General features: G+C 41.0%; 3 protein-coding genes across 4 annotated transcripts; 2 read left to right on the forward strand and 1 right to left on the reverse strand.

Annotated features, from left to right (window-relative positions):
* Positions 1–1643: 1643 nt before the first annotated feature.
* Positions 1644–5177, reverse strand: LOC309720088 (uncharacterized protein). 2 transcript variants are annotated; one of them, XM_082556665.1, is made up of 3 exons: positions 5020–5177; positions 3561–3924; positions 1644–3477 (listed from the first exon to the last, which is right to left on the reverse strand). In XM_082556665.1, exons 2-3 carry the CDS (start codon positions 3908–3910, stop codon positions 3225–3227), a joined length of 603 nt encoding a protein of 200 aa, XP_082412791.1. In that variant the 5' UTR covers positions 3911–3924; positions 5020–5177; the 3' UTR covers positions 1644–3224. The 2 variants fall into 2 exon arrangements, with proteins under 2 accessions (XP_082412791.1, XP_082412792.1); XM_082556666.1 differs by lacking the exon at positions 5020–5177 and adding an exon at positions 4285–4964.
* Positions 5178–5315: 138 nt separating this feature from the next.
* Positions 5316–7430, forward strand: marveld1 (MARVEL domain containing 1). The gene has a single exon (XM_082556667.1). The coding sequence runs from the start codon at positions 6188–6190 to the stop codon at positions 6671–6673; it is 486 nt and encodes a 161-aa protein (XP_082412793.1). The 5' UTR covers positions 5316–6187; the 3' UTR covers positions 6674–7430.
* Positions 7431–13103: 5673 nt separating this feature from the next.
* LOC309720401 (phosphoglycerate mutase 1-like) lies at positions 13104–18189 on the forward strand. Its single transcript, XM_082557307.1, has 4 exons — positions 13104–13407; positions 14072–14346; positions 15421–15601; positions 16984–18189. The coding sequence occupies exons 1-4, from the start codon at positions 13269–13271 to the stop codon at positions 17151–17153; spliced, it is 765 nt and encodes a 254-aa protein (XP_082413433.1). The 5' UTR covers positions 13104–13268; the 3' UTR covers positions 17154–18189.
* The last annotated feature ends 131 nt before the right edge of the window (positions 18190–18320 follow it).

Below are 18320 nucleotides of genomic sequence, written 5' to 3' on the forward strand. Positions count from 1 at the left end.
AAGTGTGCACCCAGTTATGCGCAATTTGTAACTGAAATGGAGCAACAGAGAGTTCTCATAAATACCGAGAAGGATCAGAGTGCACATAAAAATGTTTGTGGACTGAACAGCTTTTGGGTGGACTGCTAAATATGAGAATACCTGACTGTACAAACATTGGAGATAAGTCAGCTGAATGCATAATATAAACCTCAACACGCTGTGTACGGTTTTGGAATGAGGGCCAAAAATACATGCCATTTGCAAATGCCCTGAAACATTGCACAGAAAAGCCTTTTCTCTGTTATTTTTCATTAGCTGTTGAATTTGACTCAGAATTTAGGGAGCTTAAAGATGTTTCATTTATATGCACATAACTTAGAAAACCGCTCGTTGTGCATGTTGCCTAAAAGGAAACAATACCACAAAGGAATCTGACTTTGCCACCACATTGCTATTGTGTACAGAATTGCAATAACTAGCACAGAAATAGAGATGTCAGCATGATTAATTGTGTTCTGCAACTCTTTTAAAATTTAACCTAGATTTAGATCCTAAATATACCAAATTCAAACATCTCGATGCACAATTTAATTCATTTCTCTAAGCAGTGAAGTGATTTCTGGGGTTCTGATCCATTATTTTTTACGCTGCTACCTCTTTAGCATCAAAGACTGGATCCTGGTGCACATATTAAAAATGGTTGCAATTCTAGTTTTCACTAGACCCTATTTAGCCAACCCGCCATACCTAAGACCGGTTTTGATATTTAATTCAGTCTCAGGGTTTCCACTGTGTTCAAATGCCACGCTAGGGCTCTGCTTTTAATCATACCTAAGTAAGAATACAGAAGTGCTCATTCTGCAGAGAAATTATAGATGTGACCATAAACACTAAATCTAACGGCAGCTGTATGCTGGATCATCATTCCACCTTCCCTATACAGTCATAAGATTTAGGTACTAAATGAAAAGCTAAGAAAACTTGTATGGGCACTAAAATTTTCCGTGCAATAAGCTCATTTTAGTACAACAAGGTGAGAAGTTCACCGAAGAGAGGATTAACTCTGAGCCAGACTCCTGCTTTCTCTGTACTGAGGAGTCAGCTGAGGTTTCAGCTCCTATGAAGCAGCCCCATGGATGCCTCAGTTTTGCCTCAGTAGGAGTTAGGGGGGAAATGGAGGCGAAGAGGACATCTGGTGGATACAGAGTAAATGTGATCCTTCACACAATCTGGAAGATAAAGTCCTTCCTGTACTACTCTGTGGTATCTGTGTGAGCACAAAGACACTGGGTGGTGGGATGGATTAAAAAAACAAAGTCTCATGGGCACATGTCAATTTTTCTTTCTTCTTTTAAATTGTTGAGAAAATGAATGACGTAGATTTTTTTTAAATAAACTGAAGCATAGACAGACGTACACACCAGGACTGCTACCCTAACACTTGGATACTCCTTATTAAAGACTGGAGAAGCAGGATTGTCTGTTTGTCTAATAAAATTAGTCTGACCTTTAAGTTCATGAAAATTTTAATATGCAGTGAAAGTATGAGCGACATAACCATGCTCAATACAGCGCTTTAACTACAAAGTAAACCCTTTGGCGCCATCTAGTGACTGAAGGTCGTGAACGCTGCTTTCACAAATACACAAATACACCAGAGAGAAAATACAAAGACTTTATTACTAAAAATCAAAAATGACAATTTCAGTTTCCAGCCATCTGACGAGGTTTTATATTCATCGGCACAGTGGGATTTCACACTGTGAGCTTAAACACTGCTTTTTCAAGTTTGCCTTTCCCTGCGCAGCGAGCATTGCACTCAAAATGTATTATGTTTGACTACCTGACACTTTAAACAAATGAAGCTTTGGTGAAAATTCTATTCAATACACTGGGCATCCCTCCTCTTTATTCTATTATTTATGCTTTGATCTGCTTAACCACTCCCTCCAGAATGTGCCTCTTGATTTGTTTCTGGTGGCGCTATATGTGAGCTAATCAGTCTGCGTGGCTACTTTTTAATGTATATGCTTCATTCACTCTTTTAAGCCTTTGATTATCCAGCCTGCATCTCTAAATCTCTTTTATTCCACCATCTAGACACTCAAGCATCCTTCCTCTTTCTATTTACCTAATTTCTGTGTTGTCAGACTTAATAAACATCTTATGCATTCTGTACTTATCTCTGCTTATTGAAGCACAAACCAAGGACAAGATAAACTGGTGGAGCAGTTCAGTCAATGTAACATTTGACTCATTCACTCTGTACAATGACGTGAGTCCAGTGTTATTCCTACTTTTCATAATATTTATAATGTAGTGTAACGTACCACACTCGTGACTCCGGAACATGGGGGGTAAAATGCACCTGATCTTGGTTGTGTGACATTTTCCTTTTTCAGCATTGGTTAGTGTAAATACAAAATTTGAACATTAACATATTTTCAAGCTAAATTACAAACATATAAACACGTGTGCATACATAAAGTATATAATATAGAAATACATATAAGCCTTCTGTTGGTACCGAAAGTGTGACTTTGCAATATAGTTAAATCGTTTTATAACGGGTTGTCCGGATACTGATTTCTTTTTTTTTTTTCTTTTTTTTTTCTTTTTTTTCCACATTACTCATCTTTTTATTAGTTGCAGTTATATACCATCTGTTTGTTGAGATCTTTAAAAAGAAGCTAATTTGCAGTTGGTTTGGTGTTACAAGATTGTTGCAGTCCCTGAAATACATTATATAGACAAAGTGTTGGTCCACTCTTCTTAATCTTTAAATCCAGATGTTTGCAGTCTTATTGCCACAGGTGTGCAAAACTAAGCGCATGGCCACGAAGTGTAATTTTACTCACTTTTGAAAGAATGAGTTGTTCTTTTTTTTTTTTTTTTTTTTTTTTTTTTATACTGATACTGATTTCTAAAGGGAAACCACTTAAACTTATATCAGCAATAACAAATTGTCAGTGTGCCTGGTTAGTGTGGCTGGTAGGATGCATTTAAGAAAACACAAGGCAGTTATGGAGAGCCATTCACTGTAAAAAAGGTGTGAGATACCTTCAACCACTCACAGGTTTGTGCTGAAATGTTCAAGTGGATGTGTGGTGTGCCACAGGGCAGATCCTGCCAATAAGACACTTTGGTATTATGAGAAACTTTTCCGTTATTAGTTCCACCTAAAACTGCCACTGCCTGTGCCTGTGTTATATTTCAACCCCGTTCCAGTTTTGACTGTGAAGTCAGTGGAGTATTCGGTGTAGGTATCTCTCTGGTTTGTTCTCCCCTCCTCTTCTCAGTACTGAATTGGATCTGACTGGTTTCTCGGGTGTCATTGCAGGGTCCTGGCTCTCATTTAGTACCACTGAGGACCCTACTCTTCCTGTTCCTACTGAGGTGTGTCTTCGGGGCTCTGGACTGCTCTGTGCTCCTGCCTCAGAATCACTCTCCTCGCTGGGATCTTTCCCCTGGCTGCTTGGTGAGCTCTCCCCAATCCTGAGAGACAAAAATTCCTTTCAGGTTCACGTAACTGAAAGGTTGAGTTTTTTGAATATGTGTTAGGTTAGCAGTGTTTCTACCTGAGGTGGCTGAAGGCTCGCAGCCAGTGTGTGCCCAACGCATCCCTTCCATTAGTCCTTAGCCCTTTGTGGTGGCTTCGGGCCCTCAGTCCTATTAAGGCCTTAGCAAGTTCAGCCTCATCTCCGTGGCCCCAAATTAACTGGGCCCTCTGCTCAGCATCCTGGTCCCCTGCTGCCCTGAAGAGCCTCTGGAGCTGCCACAGATTCACATTGCTGAAAATGTTCGCTGACCCAGCCTTTCTGCTCCTCCTCTCAGACAGACGCCACAATGTGGAACGGCCCGCCAACATGGAGGAAGAAGGTGAGGCGGGTCCACTATCCATCCAGAGAAACACAGGCAAAGGTGGCATACACGGGGTCTATGCTGTGGAGAAGGAACGGAGAGTTTCAGCTCTGACATGAAGGGTGCTTAGGTTCTTAAATTCAGATTTGATTTAAAAAAACAACAACAACAACACAATGGTCATGCCATGTGGAAATCTACAGCTGTCAAAGCACCTGGCAGTCAGCTGTGAGTCTTGAAGTTTGATTCTATAATCCTTCTTTAGGAAGTGAGTGACAGGCTGCACGTCAAAGCCCATTAGACTGCAGATGGTAACCTTGTCTTGCTTTCACATACAGTGAGCTTCTGAGTGGGATACTACCAGATAGATAAGTCATCAAGGTCATGACTGATCATGGGTCAGAGCACTCACTTCAGTGACCTCAATAAAGGTGTACTTACCGCCTTCCTGCACAGCTTTCATCTGTAATCCATCTAATAGAATTACTTGTTTAATCCAGCCTGCATTTGTTCTGTTTAAGTCCAGCATTATTTATGTACATTAATGTCTCAGATGTATCAGCTCCTGGCCAGGAAGGAAATTCCCCACACTCTATGAACCAAGTTTCATTCTGCAAAGGTCCACGTCTGCTTTCCCTGTTACACATTAACTATTTTGTTCCACATGTTTCATAACCGTAGAAGCCTCGGACAGTTTCCTGTGCTCTGTGAGTGTGTGTCATCACAGCCAAACTATAAACAAGAATTCACATTGTAAGCTACTTTGCATGACATCCAAACACTGACGCTGCGGTGTGCGGCTTTAACGCAATGTCGCACATCTACAGAGCTGTTTAGCGTTCGCTTTAAAAGTAGGTTACACCAACCCAAACGTCACTGACTTCTCCTTTCATTCCCCTAGCTGCGTTTACTGTTTGCATAACAAACAGCTGCGGATCACTGGTGCAGACAACCTACCGGGTCGCTTTCAAAATGAACGCTTCTAGAAAAAGTTCAGTTGATCCTTGAAATAACCTTGTTTTAAAAAAAATAAAATAAAATAAAATAAAGCAACATGCATGCAGAGAATAAAAAGTAATAGCCCTAATCCGCGCTGTGTTCGCTGCCCTGTGGGCAAAAGGCAGCAAACAAGAATCTCATGAGAGTCATGTGGACAATAAAAAAGCTTCTGCTTACCCGGAGATGACACCGAAATGTTCACTTTTCTTCTATCGCATCTCTCTCTTTCTCTGCTTTGTATTCATCGGTGTGCCTATTCCACTCAAAACTACTCCAGCCGCTGCAGGACCGGGTTTACCCAGCCTCCGCGATCATTAAGTGTCCTCGGTCTGGCTGTCAATCACAAATAAGATCTGAAGTATATTCTACTCCAGCCTGTCTGGGCTTGGTCAACGTTTTCGCTCCACCAATACCCGCTTTAACTGGGTGGGACATGTCATTGGTCCCGCCTATTGGCCACGTAGGGCGTGCGCACTGAAATCCATTGACGTCAATGAGCCTGGCTGGCACGAGAAGCATCTGTCAATTATGCGAGAAAGAAGCAACATGTGATAATCCTGCGCCTTACACACGTAAACACAGTGACGCAGGGGGCTCATAAACACTGGTGCTGTACGAACAGACGGTGTATTATCATGGCATGTTAGAGCGGAAAGGCAAAGTGGAGAACAATGCCACATCTTGATAATAAAGAAGAAAAATAAGCGCTTCCCGCTGGTTACCTATTAAACAAGGGCTTGGCACAACGGGTAGCCTATATTTTGATCTGGCAGATTTTAGACCGGATGCCCTTCCTGACGCAATCCCAAAGGGATGTGTGTCTCCTCCTGGAATCGAGACTGAATCGAGGCATGGATTTTTCAGCCGAAAGAAACTAAAGTTTCTTGGCTCTAAAGTTGAAGCGTCGAGGTTTGATGTTTGTACATGCATGTTATACATTCCGTCACACTGGTATATAAAAAGGGGAACTACACGAGGAATCTAGCAGCGGATGGGTGAAGTGTTCGTTCAGTCCAGCAGAGGAGGAGCAGGCTTTGAATTACAGGCCACCCCCTATCCATCTCCCAGCCCCCCTACACAGATGCAACATTCAACGGAGGAAAAACGGAAAAGACGAAACACACAAGAAGGTTTATCATTTCAAAACTCCGGAGCTGTGGAAAGAACAGAGAGTTCCTTTTAACCCCACACTCACCCGCTTTTGTCCCACCAGAAGCCCGGCCCTCCAGGCCTTTTATTTTCACACTTTGCCCATCTTTTCCCCAGCTGTTTGCAGCTGGCAAAAAAGCACCCGCCCTGTTCGGGAAAAAGTGGACCGAGAGTGACCGGAGGAGGAGAGAGAACGATGCCACCCGAACCTCCCCAGCCGCAGGTGAGGGGGAACATCCCGAAGTTCCTCAGGAGTTTTATGGGAATTACGCGGATCCTGCAGATCGTGTTCGGAGCCTGCCTGTGGGTAACCATCGCCGCCAACAAATACGGGGGGTCTATCCACTTCGTGCTGTTCGTCGCTGTCTTCTTTTGGCTCCTCACCCTGGCCCTTTTCTTCCTCACCCTGCTGGACAAGCAGGACCTCGTGCCTTTGCTGGGAGGGGATCGCTGGTCGTGCACCAACCTGGCGCACGACGTGGTCGCCGCGGTGCTCTACCTGCCGGCCATAGGCGTCATGATCTACAATACCAATCGAAACTCATTCTGCAACTTGCCTCAGTACATGCATCCATGTCTGTACAAAGTCTACCTGACAGCCGCTGTGTTCGCCTGCTTCTGCTGGCTGGCTTACCTCCTGTCCGTTATTTTTGGAGCGTGCAGAAAGTGTCAAAGAGGGTGAACTGTTGAGCAGCGTGGAAGCCTAAGGGTGGTCATGGCAAGATGAGGAATAGTTAACGTCACTGTAATTTCACTCAGCGGTTACTCTAATCTCTGTTTTCTCCTCTCTCTTAACAATCCACGGTGGTGGTTAAACAGGATCGGCCACCGTTTTCTCGGTGTGTGTTTAATGGTTACTAACATGAAAGAGACCTGTTGGCTAAGTGGCTAAGTGCCGTGTATTGTCTCCTTGTTAAGCTCAACAATAGCCTATGTAGTTATGAAGACTCTTATAATATTAATGTATGGACTTGTTATTGTGGCCTAGCAGTATATTTAGTGGTAACAGTGAAATGGCCTTAACATAGCCTACATTTTGCAGATTACTATTGATACTGGTTAACAGTCCACCTTGAACTTTTTTTTAAATAGAATTGCTACAGTTTTTTTAACAGGTGTTTATTTTCATTACCTTTTTAAATATATTTTTATGTGTACTTATTTTTTACTAAAAGGTTGGACTGAAAAATCCGTGTGTTTGTTTGTTTGTTTGTTTGTTTGTTTGTTTGTTTGTTTGTTTGTTTGTTTAAATCAGTGCCTTCTGTCCGAATGCTGTATACTCAACAACAAGGTGATAACAACAACTCCACAACACAGATGTGACTGGTGCTACAGTGTGTATGCTGAACAAAAACCTTTATCAACAGTTCATTGTGTAAAAATCCAAAGAGCAAAAAATAGGCTTTTATAATAAAGACTAGTCAGTCAGTGAGCTCTTTCTTTCATTGTGATCGTGTATCAGTGCTTTCAGATAAGTTGCTTCAGGACATTGTTTTAATTAAATCTGGAGACAAAACCGGACGAAGAGCACACACAGCACCAAGCCTTTTGTGGTCTTTTTTTTCTTTTTAAATGAAACACATAATTAGAGCTGAACAGCAATGGAACTTCCTTTCAGGAGATTAAAGCGTCGGCCAATCAGCAGGGATCATTTACATGCTATGCCACAAAACCACATGAAAGACATCAAACCTTAGACCTATGTGCTTCTTGAAGTAAAATGACTCATTCCTCATGCGCTGTAGGATAGAGTTGTCTGGGAGTTATCCTACTTTGCAAAAGATGTCTGAGTGCGTGTGTTTAGTCTCGCGTGAACAATAATCTGGGAAGAGGCTTGTTCTTACCGGAACAGTCTGTTGGGGTTCTGGAGGTGGGCTAACATTCAGCCAATGAAAATAAAGCCCAGTGAGTTAGAAGATGATTTGATGTCTCATATATTCCAGTCAGCATACAGTTCCTAAAAACATGCTGCAGACAAGTTGCTTGAACAGCACCTAAAACTACATTCTGGCAACTTTTTGACCACCTTTATTCAAAAGAGGCTGATTTGTACTGATATGCTGCATCCTCATTGCTGATATGTAGTTAAAAAAACACAAACACACACTTTTCCTTTTTTGGACTTTACTTTTTTTTGCCTTGCATACTGGCAACAAACCATGATGAGTTTTTCTTGGAGAGGAGCGCAAGGATGAAATGTTGTATTATTACCGCTCCAAATTTTAGCATCAAGTGCCAGAATAAAGGCAACAGCCATGCAGTTAATGGATTATAGATCAGCAGTACAATTGAATTATTATCTGAAAAAGAGCTGAAAAAAATGCTTTTGATTTTGGGAAACATCTGTGGCCAGAATTTCCGGAGTGAAAGAGTTAACATTAACCAGCTGGAGCATCAGGATATAAATCTAGTGCTTCTAAAGGAGGGAAGGAGCCCCCCTTCCACACACGCACACATGCACCCCTCCCTTCCCCCTCTGAGATCAGGAGTGTCGTCCTGTCCACGTGTCGGCGCCTGTGGGAAAGCACTGTTGTATACAACCAAATGGAGACGGCACATAACAGCCCACTTTAAACAAAGCAGTATCAAACTGAAGCCATGGTTTCGGTTTGATACTGAAAGTACCCACGGAGAGTCAGTTCAAGTTTTGGATGACTCACGGTGACGGTGGACGCTCACAGTTAAGGCCACAAAAGGAGTCTTCACATTTAAACCTTTAAATTTGACCACATTTACAGGCCCCTCGTTATTCACTGACCGCAGTTTAAAGATCTTGTGTTTTGTGAATGAGTTCATTGTGAGTTTATTTCATAAACATTACATCGATTGTGCAAACAATGAACCCATTTAATCACAGGTAGTGAGACTGGAAATTTACTGGTGTTGGTGCAACAAGGGCGAGGTTGTTGTTTTGGGTTGTTTTTTTTGTTTGCTACAAGGGGCGAAAAGAAAACCCAGACACATAGTACATATAGAGTCAGACCATACCCTGGAGTGCCAACTGTGTGATATTTTTTCTGGCAAGTCGACCAAAGAGACGTTTCCTGTATGCCTGCATGCACTCTCCCACCCTTTTGCAAGCAACCAAGTTATAAAGAGTTACTCTGCCTCTCCTTGGAAGCATAGCACCCTGTTACAAACTGCAGCCGTGGACTGATGTCACAGAAAAACTTTATTGATCTAACAATGAGGCCAAAAATGGATAACAATGACATGACTATGTCTTATGGTTGTAATTAAATCACTGGTAAGAAAACCAAATCCAAGACTGTCTTGTTTTTTTGTTTAAAAACAAAACTTTATACTGCCAGACGTACAGTATTTAACAGGTTAGATGAACAGGAGGCTCAGTCTGGCTAAATTTAAAAGGAACAGCACACCGTTTGGAACTGTATCACCTCTCTTTGATTTTCATTTGGAGACATTTTCTTATTTTGAAAATTCCACACGTGCAGTGGAAGCAGTTTTGTTGCTTCCTGTCCACAAAAGCGGTGAGTAGAGCTGTTTCCTCTAATATGGGAGGAAACATATAATCATATGATGAGTGATTTTAAAAAATTGATTGAAATTCTGTCCCTGATGCCTTACATTGACATCTGGTCAGGATGATTATGGACAAGAGGAACCGAGAACATAAGAAGTGATCGAAATACCTTCTGTATAATTTTAAGACAGACTTGAAATAAACATGCATCCATCTTTTGAACATTTTGGGATTTATACATGCTCAGCATTATTCAAATGGAAATGTTCACATTTAAGAAACATTCACTTTAAAACCACATCCTTCTCTTTTTACTGAGCCTAGTCCTGATCTTCATCCCAGTAGATGATTTGGCAAAGCATTCTCACCAACCAGACCTGGTGGCCTATGACACTGTATTTTTTAGCAGTAAGAGCCAACTCCAAGACTGGAAGAGGTCCTCCGTGTTCCTAGACACCCAAATTCTTGGTGGGTAACTCCCATTGGAAGTGTTCTGTCCTACCCGTGTGTCCTATCAGTTTGTTTGGCTCTTTATTTCCTGTTGGCAGACATCGTGTCTCACTTGGGGAGGTTACGTGTACTCAGATGAAACATGAAAACACTGACAAAAGCACACAGCCGTGCCCTGTTAAGCACATTTTAATCGGCAAGTGCTGAGACGTACATTCCACCACTGCAGAGAGGGAAAGAGGGGCTGACAAACCAAATGGAGGCCAACTGAACAAGTGAATGAGCAGGGGGGGGGAGATGTGCAAAAACGTCTTTGAGTTCCCAGCAAGAATCTGAGATTGACATTTCCTGTCTGTGTAAGGCATGAATCAGCACAGTGTTCTGGGCATGGAAGGTTTGTTTGCCAGTGATGTTTCAGTTTCTGGTTTCCTATGGTAACTGGGATTTCTTATTCTTATATCTGTTACAGCATTTTTTACCCAGACAATTTCTGAATGTTCGCAGTGTTCATGTGTTGTGCGAAGGGAATGTCAGCGAGTGGTGGGAAAGGATAATTGCTATTTATAGCCTTGAAAATACCACAGCTTCCCTCCTCAGTCTGCCAGTCCTTAGTCAAGATGTTGAGTGTGTTACAGAGTGAATGTGTCAGGAAAAAGGGGAGGGTGTGGTGAAGTTTTTTGCGTCACTGGGTGGATAAAATGGCAAATTTTCTGTCTGACATTTAATGATTCTTATTTCCAACTTACATTATTCACCCTTCATTCGTTCGTCATTAAATCTTAATGTCAAAGATGATTATTTTTCCTGTGCCCCAAAACTCTTTATGTGCTGTGTACACAGACGCACTCTGGGATGTAAAACAAACATTCCTTCCAAGCGTGGATCATGGAGTCCTTGTTAATAGCTCACATGGCTCTGAACTGTTTCCCAGCTCAAGTTTACCCAAGCACAGTCTTCACACAAAGAGATCCAAACACTTTTAGTTACATCACACTGCTGTTGTAAGGAAAAACAGCAAATAGCTCTTTCAACCCATATCCCCTCAATGTGTTTAAAACAAATGTGCCTGAGGACATGACACAAGAAAAAAAGAAATATTTGTTTTAATTTTAAACTTTAGATTGTCACACATTGACTTGTTTCTGATAGATTCAACTGCACCACAAATCTCTACATGTCTAAAATCTATGTGTAACGCACAACTTTTCACACTGTTACAAATTCTTGCTATGATCCAGGCATCCTCTGCGACTGCAAGCAAGGACTAATTTTACCCAGAAGGAGGCACAATTGGGACAAAGCATTCAAATGAGTATTTCTCATAGCTGTCCCATCCACAGCCACTGAGAGTCATGAGAGGGTTGCAGTGGGACAATGGATTGTTTGACTGTTGTCAATGGCAAAGGGGGTCCAGCCCTGCAGTAGCAAGGTGTAATTAATGAAGTGGCGAGTCAGTGTATTACTCTCATTTGTCCTTTTCAAGACTATTAAGAGACATTAAGAGAAATATTACAGATATGTACTATTTCTTGTTCATCAGTTGAACTACTTATTCTTCTACAAAAGATCCGTTTTCTTGAGTTCTCTTTACACTGAAGGTTTTTGATGATATCCATGTGGTTTTCATTGACTCATCAGAGGCTTGTTCCAGTAAATCAGCTTTCAGACACTGTTCACATGCACAAAAAATGCTGTTCCTCAATTTGCCCACTGAATACTTAGTAGTATTGCAGTATTGTAAAAGATAACATCAGAACACACAAGTCCATATTTAGCAAAGAGGACCATTCTTGGGGCTGACTAGCTTCACTGGAAATTTCTAAGAAGTAATGCAAAGGCCATTTTGGATTAGTTTAGATCTAGAGCATGACCACAAGATTAAAAGTGACAAGACAACCAAAATACCAACATATGTTTATCACTCATAAAGACTTTGCTTTAAAAATGTAGCAAAATATCTGTCAAAAGTAGGATGTAACAGTGGATGAAGGGGAAAGGTCCCATTTACTGATTCAAGTAATACTGATTCAGAATTAAACTGGACGTTTAGGCTTGCCAGATAAGTCAGACATTACTTAGATTCTGATTTTATTTGTTATTCATGAGATTTTATTCAGTATGTCACACAACCCGTCTCTCATATCAGCTCCTTTTTGTTGTTTTATTTTGCTCTTTTCTTACAAACGCGGTTACTTAACCTTTTAGTTCTTAAGAATCTCTCTATAAATACACAACTGCTACATTTCAGTGTCACGGGGGTGATCCTGGTCATTTCCCCATTAAAGGGAACTGTTAAGCTTTTCTTTATGGTGGCTGTGGCTACAATGTAGCTTGCCATCACCAGTGTGTGAATGGGTGGATGACTGGATGTGTGAAGCGCTTTGGGGTCCTTAGGGACTAGTAAAGCACTATATAAATACAGGCCATTTACCATTTCTTTATTTCCTATCATGAAAAATTATACCAATTACTGAAGTGGGTGTTCATATTACAGATGAACAAATAATAAAGTCATCATATATACAAATAATCTCTGTAATCTCTGCTGGAAAATAAGAGGGGCTGTTAATAATTTGGTTGCCAGGCACTCAGAAGCATAGCATCTCTATCCAACTGCTGTTCAAACTTTCTGTTTGTGAAATGCAACCAATGAGAAGACAGCTCAACAAATTATGCAATACTTCTAATAGAGTAAATATGAAACGGGTATTGATAGCAATAGATTTTAAATGTATAGCCATTTCAGTAAGCAGTAGCAACAGTTAAATGTTTTATAGGCAAAGCACAAACAGGTAAAATAGAGATGCAACCAGATTATTGCAAATGCAAATGTCCATTAGAGAATTAACTTCTTTGCCTTTCTTACATGCTGCTTTCTTACACTATACCCATAAAATATAATATAAATATATTCATATTTCAAATATAAAATATGTTTTGTAAAGTATTAACTAATCGCCAGATAGATAGATAGATAGATAGATAGATAGATAGATAGATAGATAGATAGATAGATAGATACTATTGAAAAGACAAACAGCCTAAAGAAAATCAATAGAGTACAATGTAAAACATGAAGGTCGGAGATTCTCCGCCGTTCACTCCCACCTCGCCCATTGGTTGATAAACATCATTCTGCTGAGCCTCATTGGTTCTGAAAACCAGGAAGTGGGGGAGTAGCCAATCCAAGGGATAAAACGGTTTGACAGCGGCAAGTGGAGTCGTCTATGTCTCTGGAGTTGGGGGGTATAGATTCGGCATCCTCAGCATCCTTCAAAAAAATACTTAAACTAACTAGTTTTCATTGACTGAAGCAATCGGCTGAGACATATCTGTATCACTCATGGCAGCCTACAAATTAGTGCTGATTCGTCACGGAGAGAGCAACTGGAACCAGGAGAATCGCTTCTGTGGGTGGTTTGATGCAGATCTGAGCGAAACAGGTGAAAAGGAGGCGAAGAGGGGAGGACAGGCCCTAAAAGGTGAGGACGAACCGATGTGAAGTCTTCCTTCATTCCGTATGGTATCGCGCTCTCGGCAACTAGCAATTGCATAACCGCATACTCTGAGCGCATCGGGTCATATACCGCCCCCTGACCGTGTGCAGACGTGCTGAGGCGATGCTTTTATGTGGCTGCATTGCAACAGAAATAAAGGCCTGCAGAGCAGAGAGGGGAAAAAAACCTTCAAAGTAATGTATTTAGTTAAATGTTCATGCAGCTGGCTCTTTCACCCAGCTTCAATCAGAAGACCTAATTTTTTACGGCTCAATAATAGCTAGACTTCTGAGCCCCAACCAAAATAGTCAAGTCATTTTTCAGTGCAGTCATACCAAACAGCGGTCATTGTGTTATAATTAGATGCTTTTCATTGTTATATGCACCATACCTTCTATTATAAGGTTGAGGTTTTTGACTGCAGAGGCATATTGGAGACATCATCTTGAGCTCTGAGCAATCCTAAATGTAATTTCTGCAAGGCCTGAGATACAGGCTTATCTCTCTCTATACCATCATTGGCATTATTCCAGGTGTTATTCATAAACAGCAGAGTGAAGAAATGTAATAACTACACAACTATGCAAGAAATATATATTTTACCAGACAAAAAAACCCTGCAGTGTCTCACACTCTATGAATCTCACAGATGCTAGCTTTGAGTTTGACATTTGCTACACCTCCGTGCTGAAGCGAGCCATCAGGACACTGTGGCTGGTTTTGGACAGCATTGACCAGATGTGGGTGCCTGTTCATCGGACATGGCGGCTCAACGAGCGTCACTACGGAGGCCTGACGGGGCTAAATAAGGCAGAGACTGCTGCCAAGCACGGAGAGGCTCAGGTGAAGGTCTGGAGGCGCTCATTTGATATCCCACCTCCTCCCATGGGTCCAGACCACGACTACTATACTATCATCAGCAAGGTAAGATATCATATTGGCAGTGCATGAACACAATCAATGAACTTTGCTGACGTCCGAGAGAAACAATGGTTTTGTACATATTGACTTTCTTAATCAAGTATCTCCAAACAAACGTAACAAAAATGAGCCACGACTTGAACATATCTCTGAATCCAGGCCTAACCAGCTTTATGAGAGAAATCAGCAGAAATGGCACGAGTGTTTAGAGAGAAAATAGTGGATTTAACATCATGTGTCTCAATCTTTTTATCTCCAGCATACCGGCTGGCAAGTTTGGCTATGCTACACCCAACACAGCGGAAATGGCGTTCATACGAATGAAAAAAGTGGCACAAAAAGAGCCCAGTATGACGTGAGGGTTAAATACCACAACAGTGCATAAATCAAGCATGGCCACCACAGAGACGTAGTAGGTTACTATTTGCCAGTAGGAGCCTTAATGCTATTGCCTAATACTAAGTTCAGTGTGAGTTAATGTATGACTGAAAGAGTTCTTCTGCATTCAGGTTCAAAGTTCAAGTCAAGGTAGAAACAAATTTCTCATGTCTTCCTTTCTATTTTTGAAATGTGTAACGTCGGGTTGCGTTTAGTGGTTGAGAGGAGGCGGCAAAACACCTAGCAGGGTAGCCAAAAGAATACACACTCACGCTGGCGTTGGGGATTCCACAGTGTGTTCTTTAATATACCTTCTCTTCATCAACCATATAAGCCCGGTTGAACGGCTGCAGCTTAACAAACATAGCGCACAGTGTTCGTACAACCCATAACGTTGCAAACAAAGGTGTCTGGAGAGGTAAAACATAAAATCCGTCCCTCCTCATGTACTAGCGTGCAAGCACATGTCCACACCATCACAGAGAGAGAGAGCAGAGAGACCAGTGGCACACACTGATGACACCATCAACCCTCGACTTGGGTGTCTCAAAGGGACACCACACCATAGTGGCTGTTACAAATGTAATATAAAAAAAAAAACGTGGGTTTTTTGGGTGGGGGGTAAAATAAAGCTTAAGATGCTATCTCAGTTTTTTGTTCTGTTATTTAGTTTGTACAATGAAGTTGTTATGTTTGCAGGATCGTCGTTATGCAGACCTGACTGACGACCAGCTTCCTTCCTGTGAGAGCCTTAAGGACACCATTGCACGGGCGCTGCCCTTCTGGAACGAGGAGATCGCCCCTCAGATCAAGCAGGGAAAGCGGGTGCTGATCGCCGCCCATGGTAACAGTCTGAGAGGGATCGTCAAGCACTTGGAGGGTGAGTAACACTAAAGCTTCACTTAGACTTCTGCGAGAAATCTACATTCTCTGGTTACATCCTAACTGGTGATGTAACCAGAAACTCCTTTTATCCCTACACCACAACCTTTCAAGCAATTCACGTCGTAGTATGCTTGCAGTTACATTGTAGTTACATTTCTCAGGAGGTCATGTAGAAGGTTGCAGCGCAGTGTTAAAATGGGGTTCTGGTTATAGTGTAAGTTACGGCGGAAATCTGATGCAAAAGTATGAGTCACATGGAAATGTTTTAAAATTCAGAATTTGACTTGGTAGGTTCACAAATATATATTCATGCTTTAATGTTCAAAAAACACATTATTTTCTCATACTGTTCACTGCTTAATCACCTCTACTTTATATGTTATGTTTATGTATTTGCTTGAAACTAGCGACTGAGCCCAGAAACACATCAAGAAAGTGTTTACTGAAACATAAGTAAACATAAGTCTTTTTTGTAAGCATAGGGGCACCCCCCCCCCTCCTCATCCTTCAGAAGAATGCACGTTTAACCCTTTATTGACCAAGATTCATACAAAATGTTTCTTAGGAACAGTTGAATTCTCTATCTAGCCCAACTGCTTGAGAGGAAAGGTGATGTGAAGTTCACATGGTAAACTCCAGGTGGAGCTGTTTCTTCTTTTTTGTTTGTTTGTGCTCAGACAGCATAGCCTTGTGAATCCATTATGATACCATAAATATCCCCGTAAAGCTTGTCTTTTCTTCTTTCCACAATCATTTGAATTTTGTCTTTAGCATAAACAGTTATGCAGTTACAGTCATTTTAAAGTTAAGGTACTTCTGCATTAGCTTTACATTTTCAGCACAGACGCCATCCCTGTTATTTAGACTGTCTCTGCACTTCATTTTAGCTCCTTTCCTCCCCATGTACCTTTGATGATGAGTGTTGACACTTCACTATATATCAGTTAAGATGTGCTTTGACAATCTTTACAATAGGTTAGGGTTTTTTCCAGCCCTGGTAGGCCATATCGGTAGAGAGCACCCTCACGAACCTATTCTATTTTGTTCTGTAGGATGGCTTTAAATATGAAAGAAAAGAAAAGCAAATTAAGGGTCCCCCCTAGGCATCAAGGGTGAAGAAGTTAAGGCCCCCCTTCCAAACAAAAGGGTGTTCCACTTGGCTAGTTGGTTATTATAAGCTCCTAAGGACCGAAAGATAAAATAAACAGACATTAATGAGGGAATATAGCTATAGCTAAAAGCCTAGGCTAGAGGAAAAAAACAAAACAAAACAGGATATGGTTATACAGAGAACTGGGGAGTACCCTGTAGTCAATCACTCTGTCAGCAATTGCAGTAATTCTGTACAAAATGACATTTTGTCTGTTCTTTTTGTAGGAATGTCAGATGAAGACATCATGGAGCTGAACCTGCCAACAGGGATCCCTATCCTTTATGAGCTCGACAAAAACCTGAAGCCAGTGAAGCCAATGCAATTCCTTGGAGACGAGGAGACTGTACGCAAAGCCATGGAGGCCGTTGCTGCTCAGGGAAAGGCCAAGAAGTGAAAAACACCATGAAAGCTCCCTTTGTGTTCGATGGAACAGGTTGTCCCTAACAGCTGGCTTTAGATTAGTGTTTCCTCTAAATTCTGATTTATTTTTAGTTGTAATATGTGATGAATATACTGTAGTTTGCTGTCTGTTTGTACAGTACAGGGGAGCAGTAGACAGTAAATGACTGATAAACATTAGAGCCATGGAGCGCATGACTTTCAAGAGATTGTAAATATTTTTGCCTAATTATTACATTATAATCTTATATTCTAACCTTTACAGTGCAAGTATTGAAAGAGAATTAGCAATGCCGTCAAAAAAGACAATAACTAGAATATGTAATTTATGTCCTTTTTCACTAATGACAGAATTATAACACTTTGTTTTTGTTGTTACATGAAACAGGTCTTTGGTTGTGACATCGTTAAGCAAATGGCTGTGATATCTGAATGCCTTTAAATAGTAAAAAAGCAGAGGAAAGACTAAAATCCACGTATCCATTTTATGCTGCAGGCAATTCCAAGGTTAGCAATACTATTTACATGAAGAGATGAGGTCTCGGTTTGCCTCACATACAATACTGCTACTTTATTTTGGTGAGAGACTAGCAGCGGTTAAGAAATTATACCTGTTTAGATGGCATTGTTATTTCTCTGGGTGACCTAGGATACTGGGATATTGTGGGGTATTATAAATTAATTTAAAATATAGATTTTTTACATAAATAGTACCACCAAAGTATACAGAAGTTATTTTCTAAGTCATTAATTTCATGCTTTTCACTAATAACAGGATGTAATGTTACAATCTCTTGAGAGCAGGATGGGATGATAAGGAAAGGCTAACAGTCCTTTTCTCTTATTTTGCTTGTCTATGATTGAAATATATGCTGTCTCCTATGTTGTTGCTGTCTGTGTTATTTGTTGACATTTTGAATGGTGCTATGCTGTGTGTTTTGCACCGTACATGTGATCAATCCACTGTTTAGACAATGATATTGTGACAAATGAATCATAGGAATAAAGATAAAAGGTCTACATTTATCATTGCACTTGTTAATGTGTTTCTTTCTCCTCATCCTATTCCATCAGCTGACCTTGCAGCTGATTTTAGACCAGCTAAAAATGTGTGAAGTGGTACAAGCAGTTATTAGTTTTTGGGGGGAATTACTTTTTCACA

The sequence above is a fragment of the Aulonocara stuartgranti genome (genome assembly GCF_965226115.1).
Source record: "Aulonocara stuartgranti genome assembly, chromosome: 13".
Classification (NCBI taxonomy): domain Eukaryota; kingdom Metazoa; phylum Chordata; class Actinopteri; order Cichliformes; family Cichlidae; genus Aulonocara; species Aulonocara stuartgranti.

What these genes read in the sequence shown, in the direction of transcription:
- marveld1 (XM_082556667.1), top strand. Translation starts at nt 6,188, where the DNA reads ATGCCACCCGAACCTCCCCAGCCGCAGGTGAGGGGGAACATCCCGAAG.
- LOC309720401 (XM_082557307.1), top strand. Translation starts at nt 13,269, where the DNA reads ATGGCAGCCTACAAATTAGTGCTGATTCGTCACGGAGAGAGCAACTGG. An exon ending in ACTATACTATCATCAGCAAG is followed by an intron (nt 14,347 to 15,420) that starts GTAAGATATCAT and finishes TTATGTTTGCAG; the next exon opens with GATCGTCGTTATGCAGACCT. An exon ending in GATCGTCAAGCACTTGGAGG is followed by an intron (nt 15,602 to 16,983) that starts GTGAGTAACACT and finishes TTCTTTTTGTAG; the next exon opens with GAATGTCAGATGAAGACATC.
- LOC309720088 (XM_082556665.1), bottom strand. Translation starts at nt 3,910, where the DNA reads ATGCCACCTTTGCCTGTGTTTCTCTGGATGGATAGTGGACCCGCCTCA. An exon ending in CGAGCCTTCAGCCACCTCAG is followed by an intron (nt 3,478 to 3,560) that starts GTAGAAACACTG and finishes TTTGTCTCTCAG; the next exon opens with GATTGGGGAGAGCTCACCAA.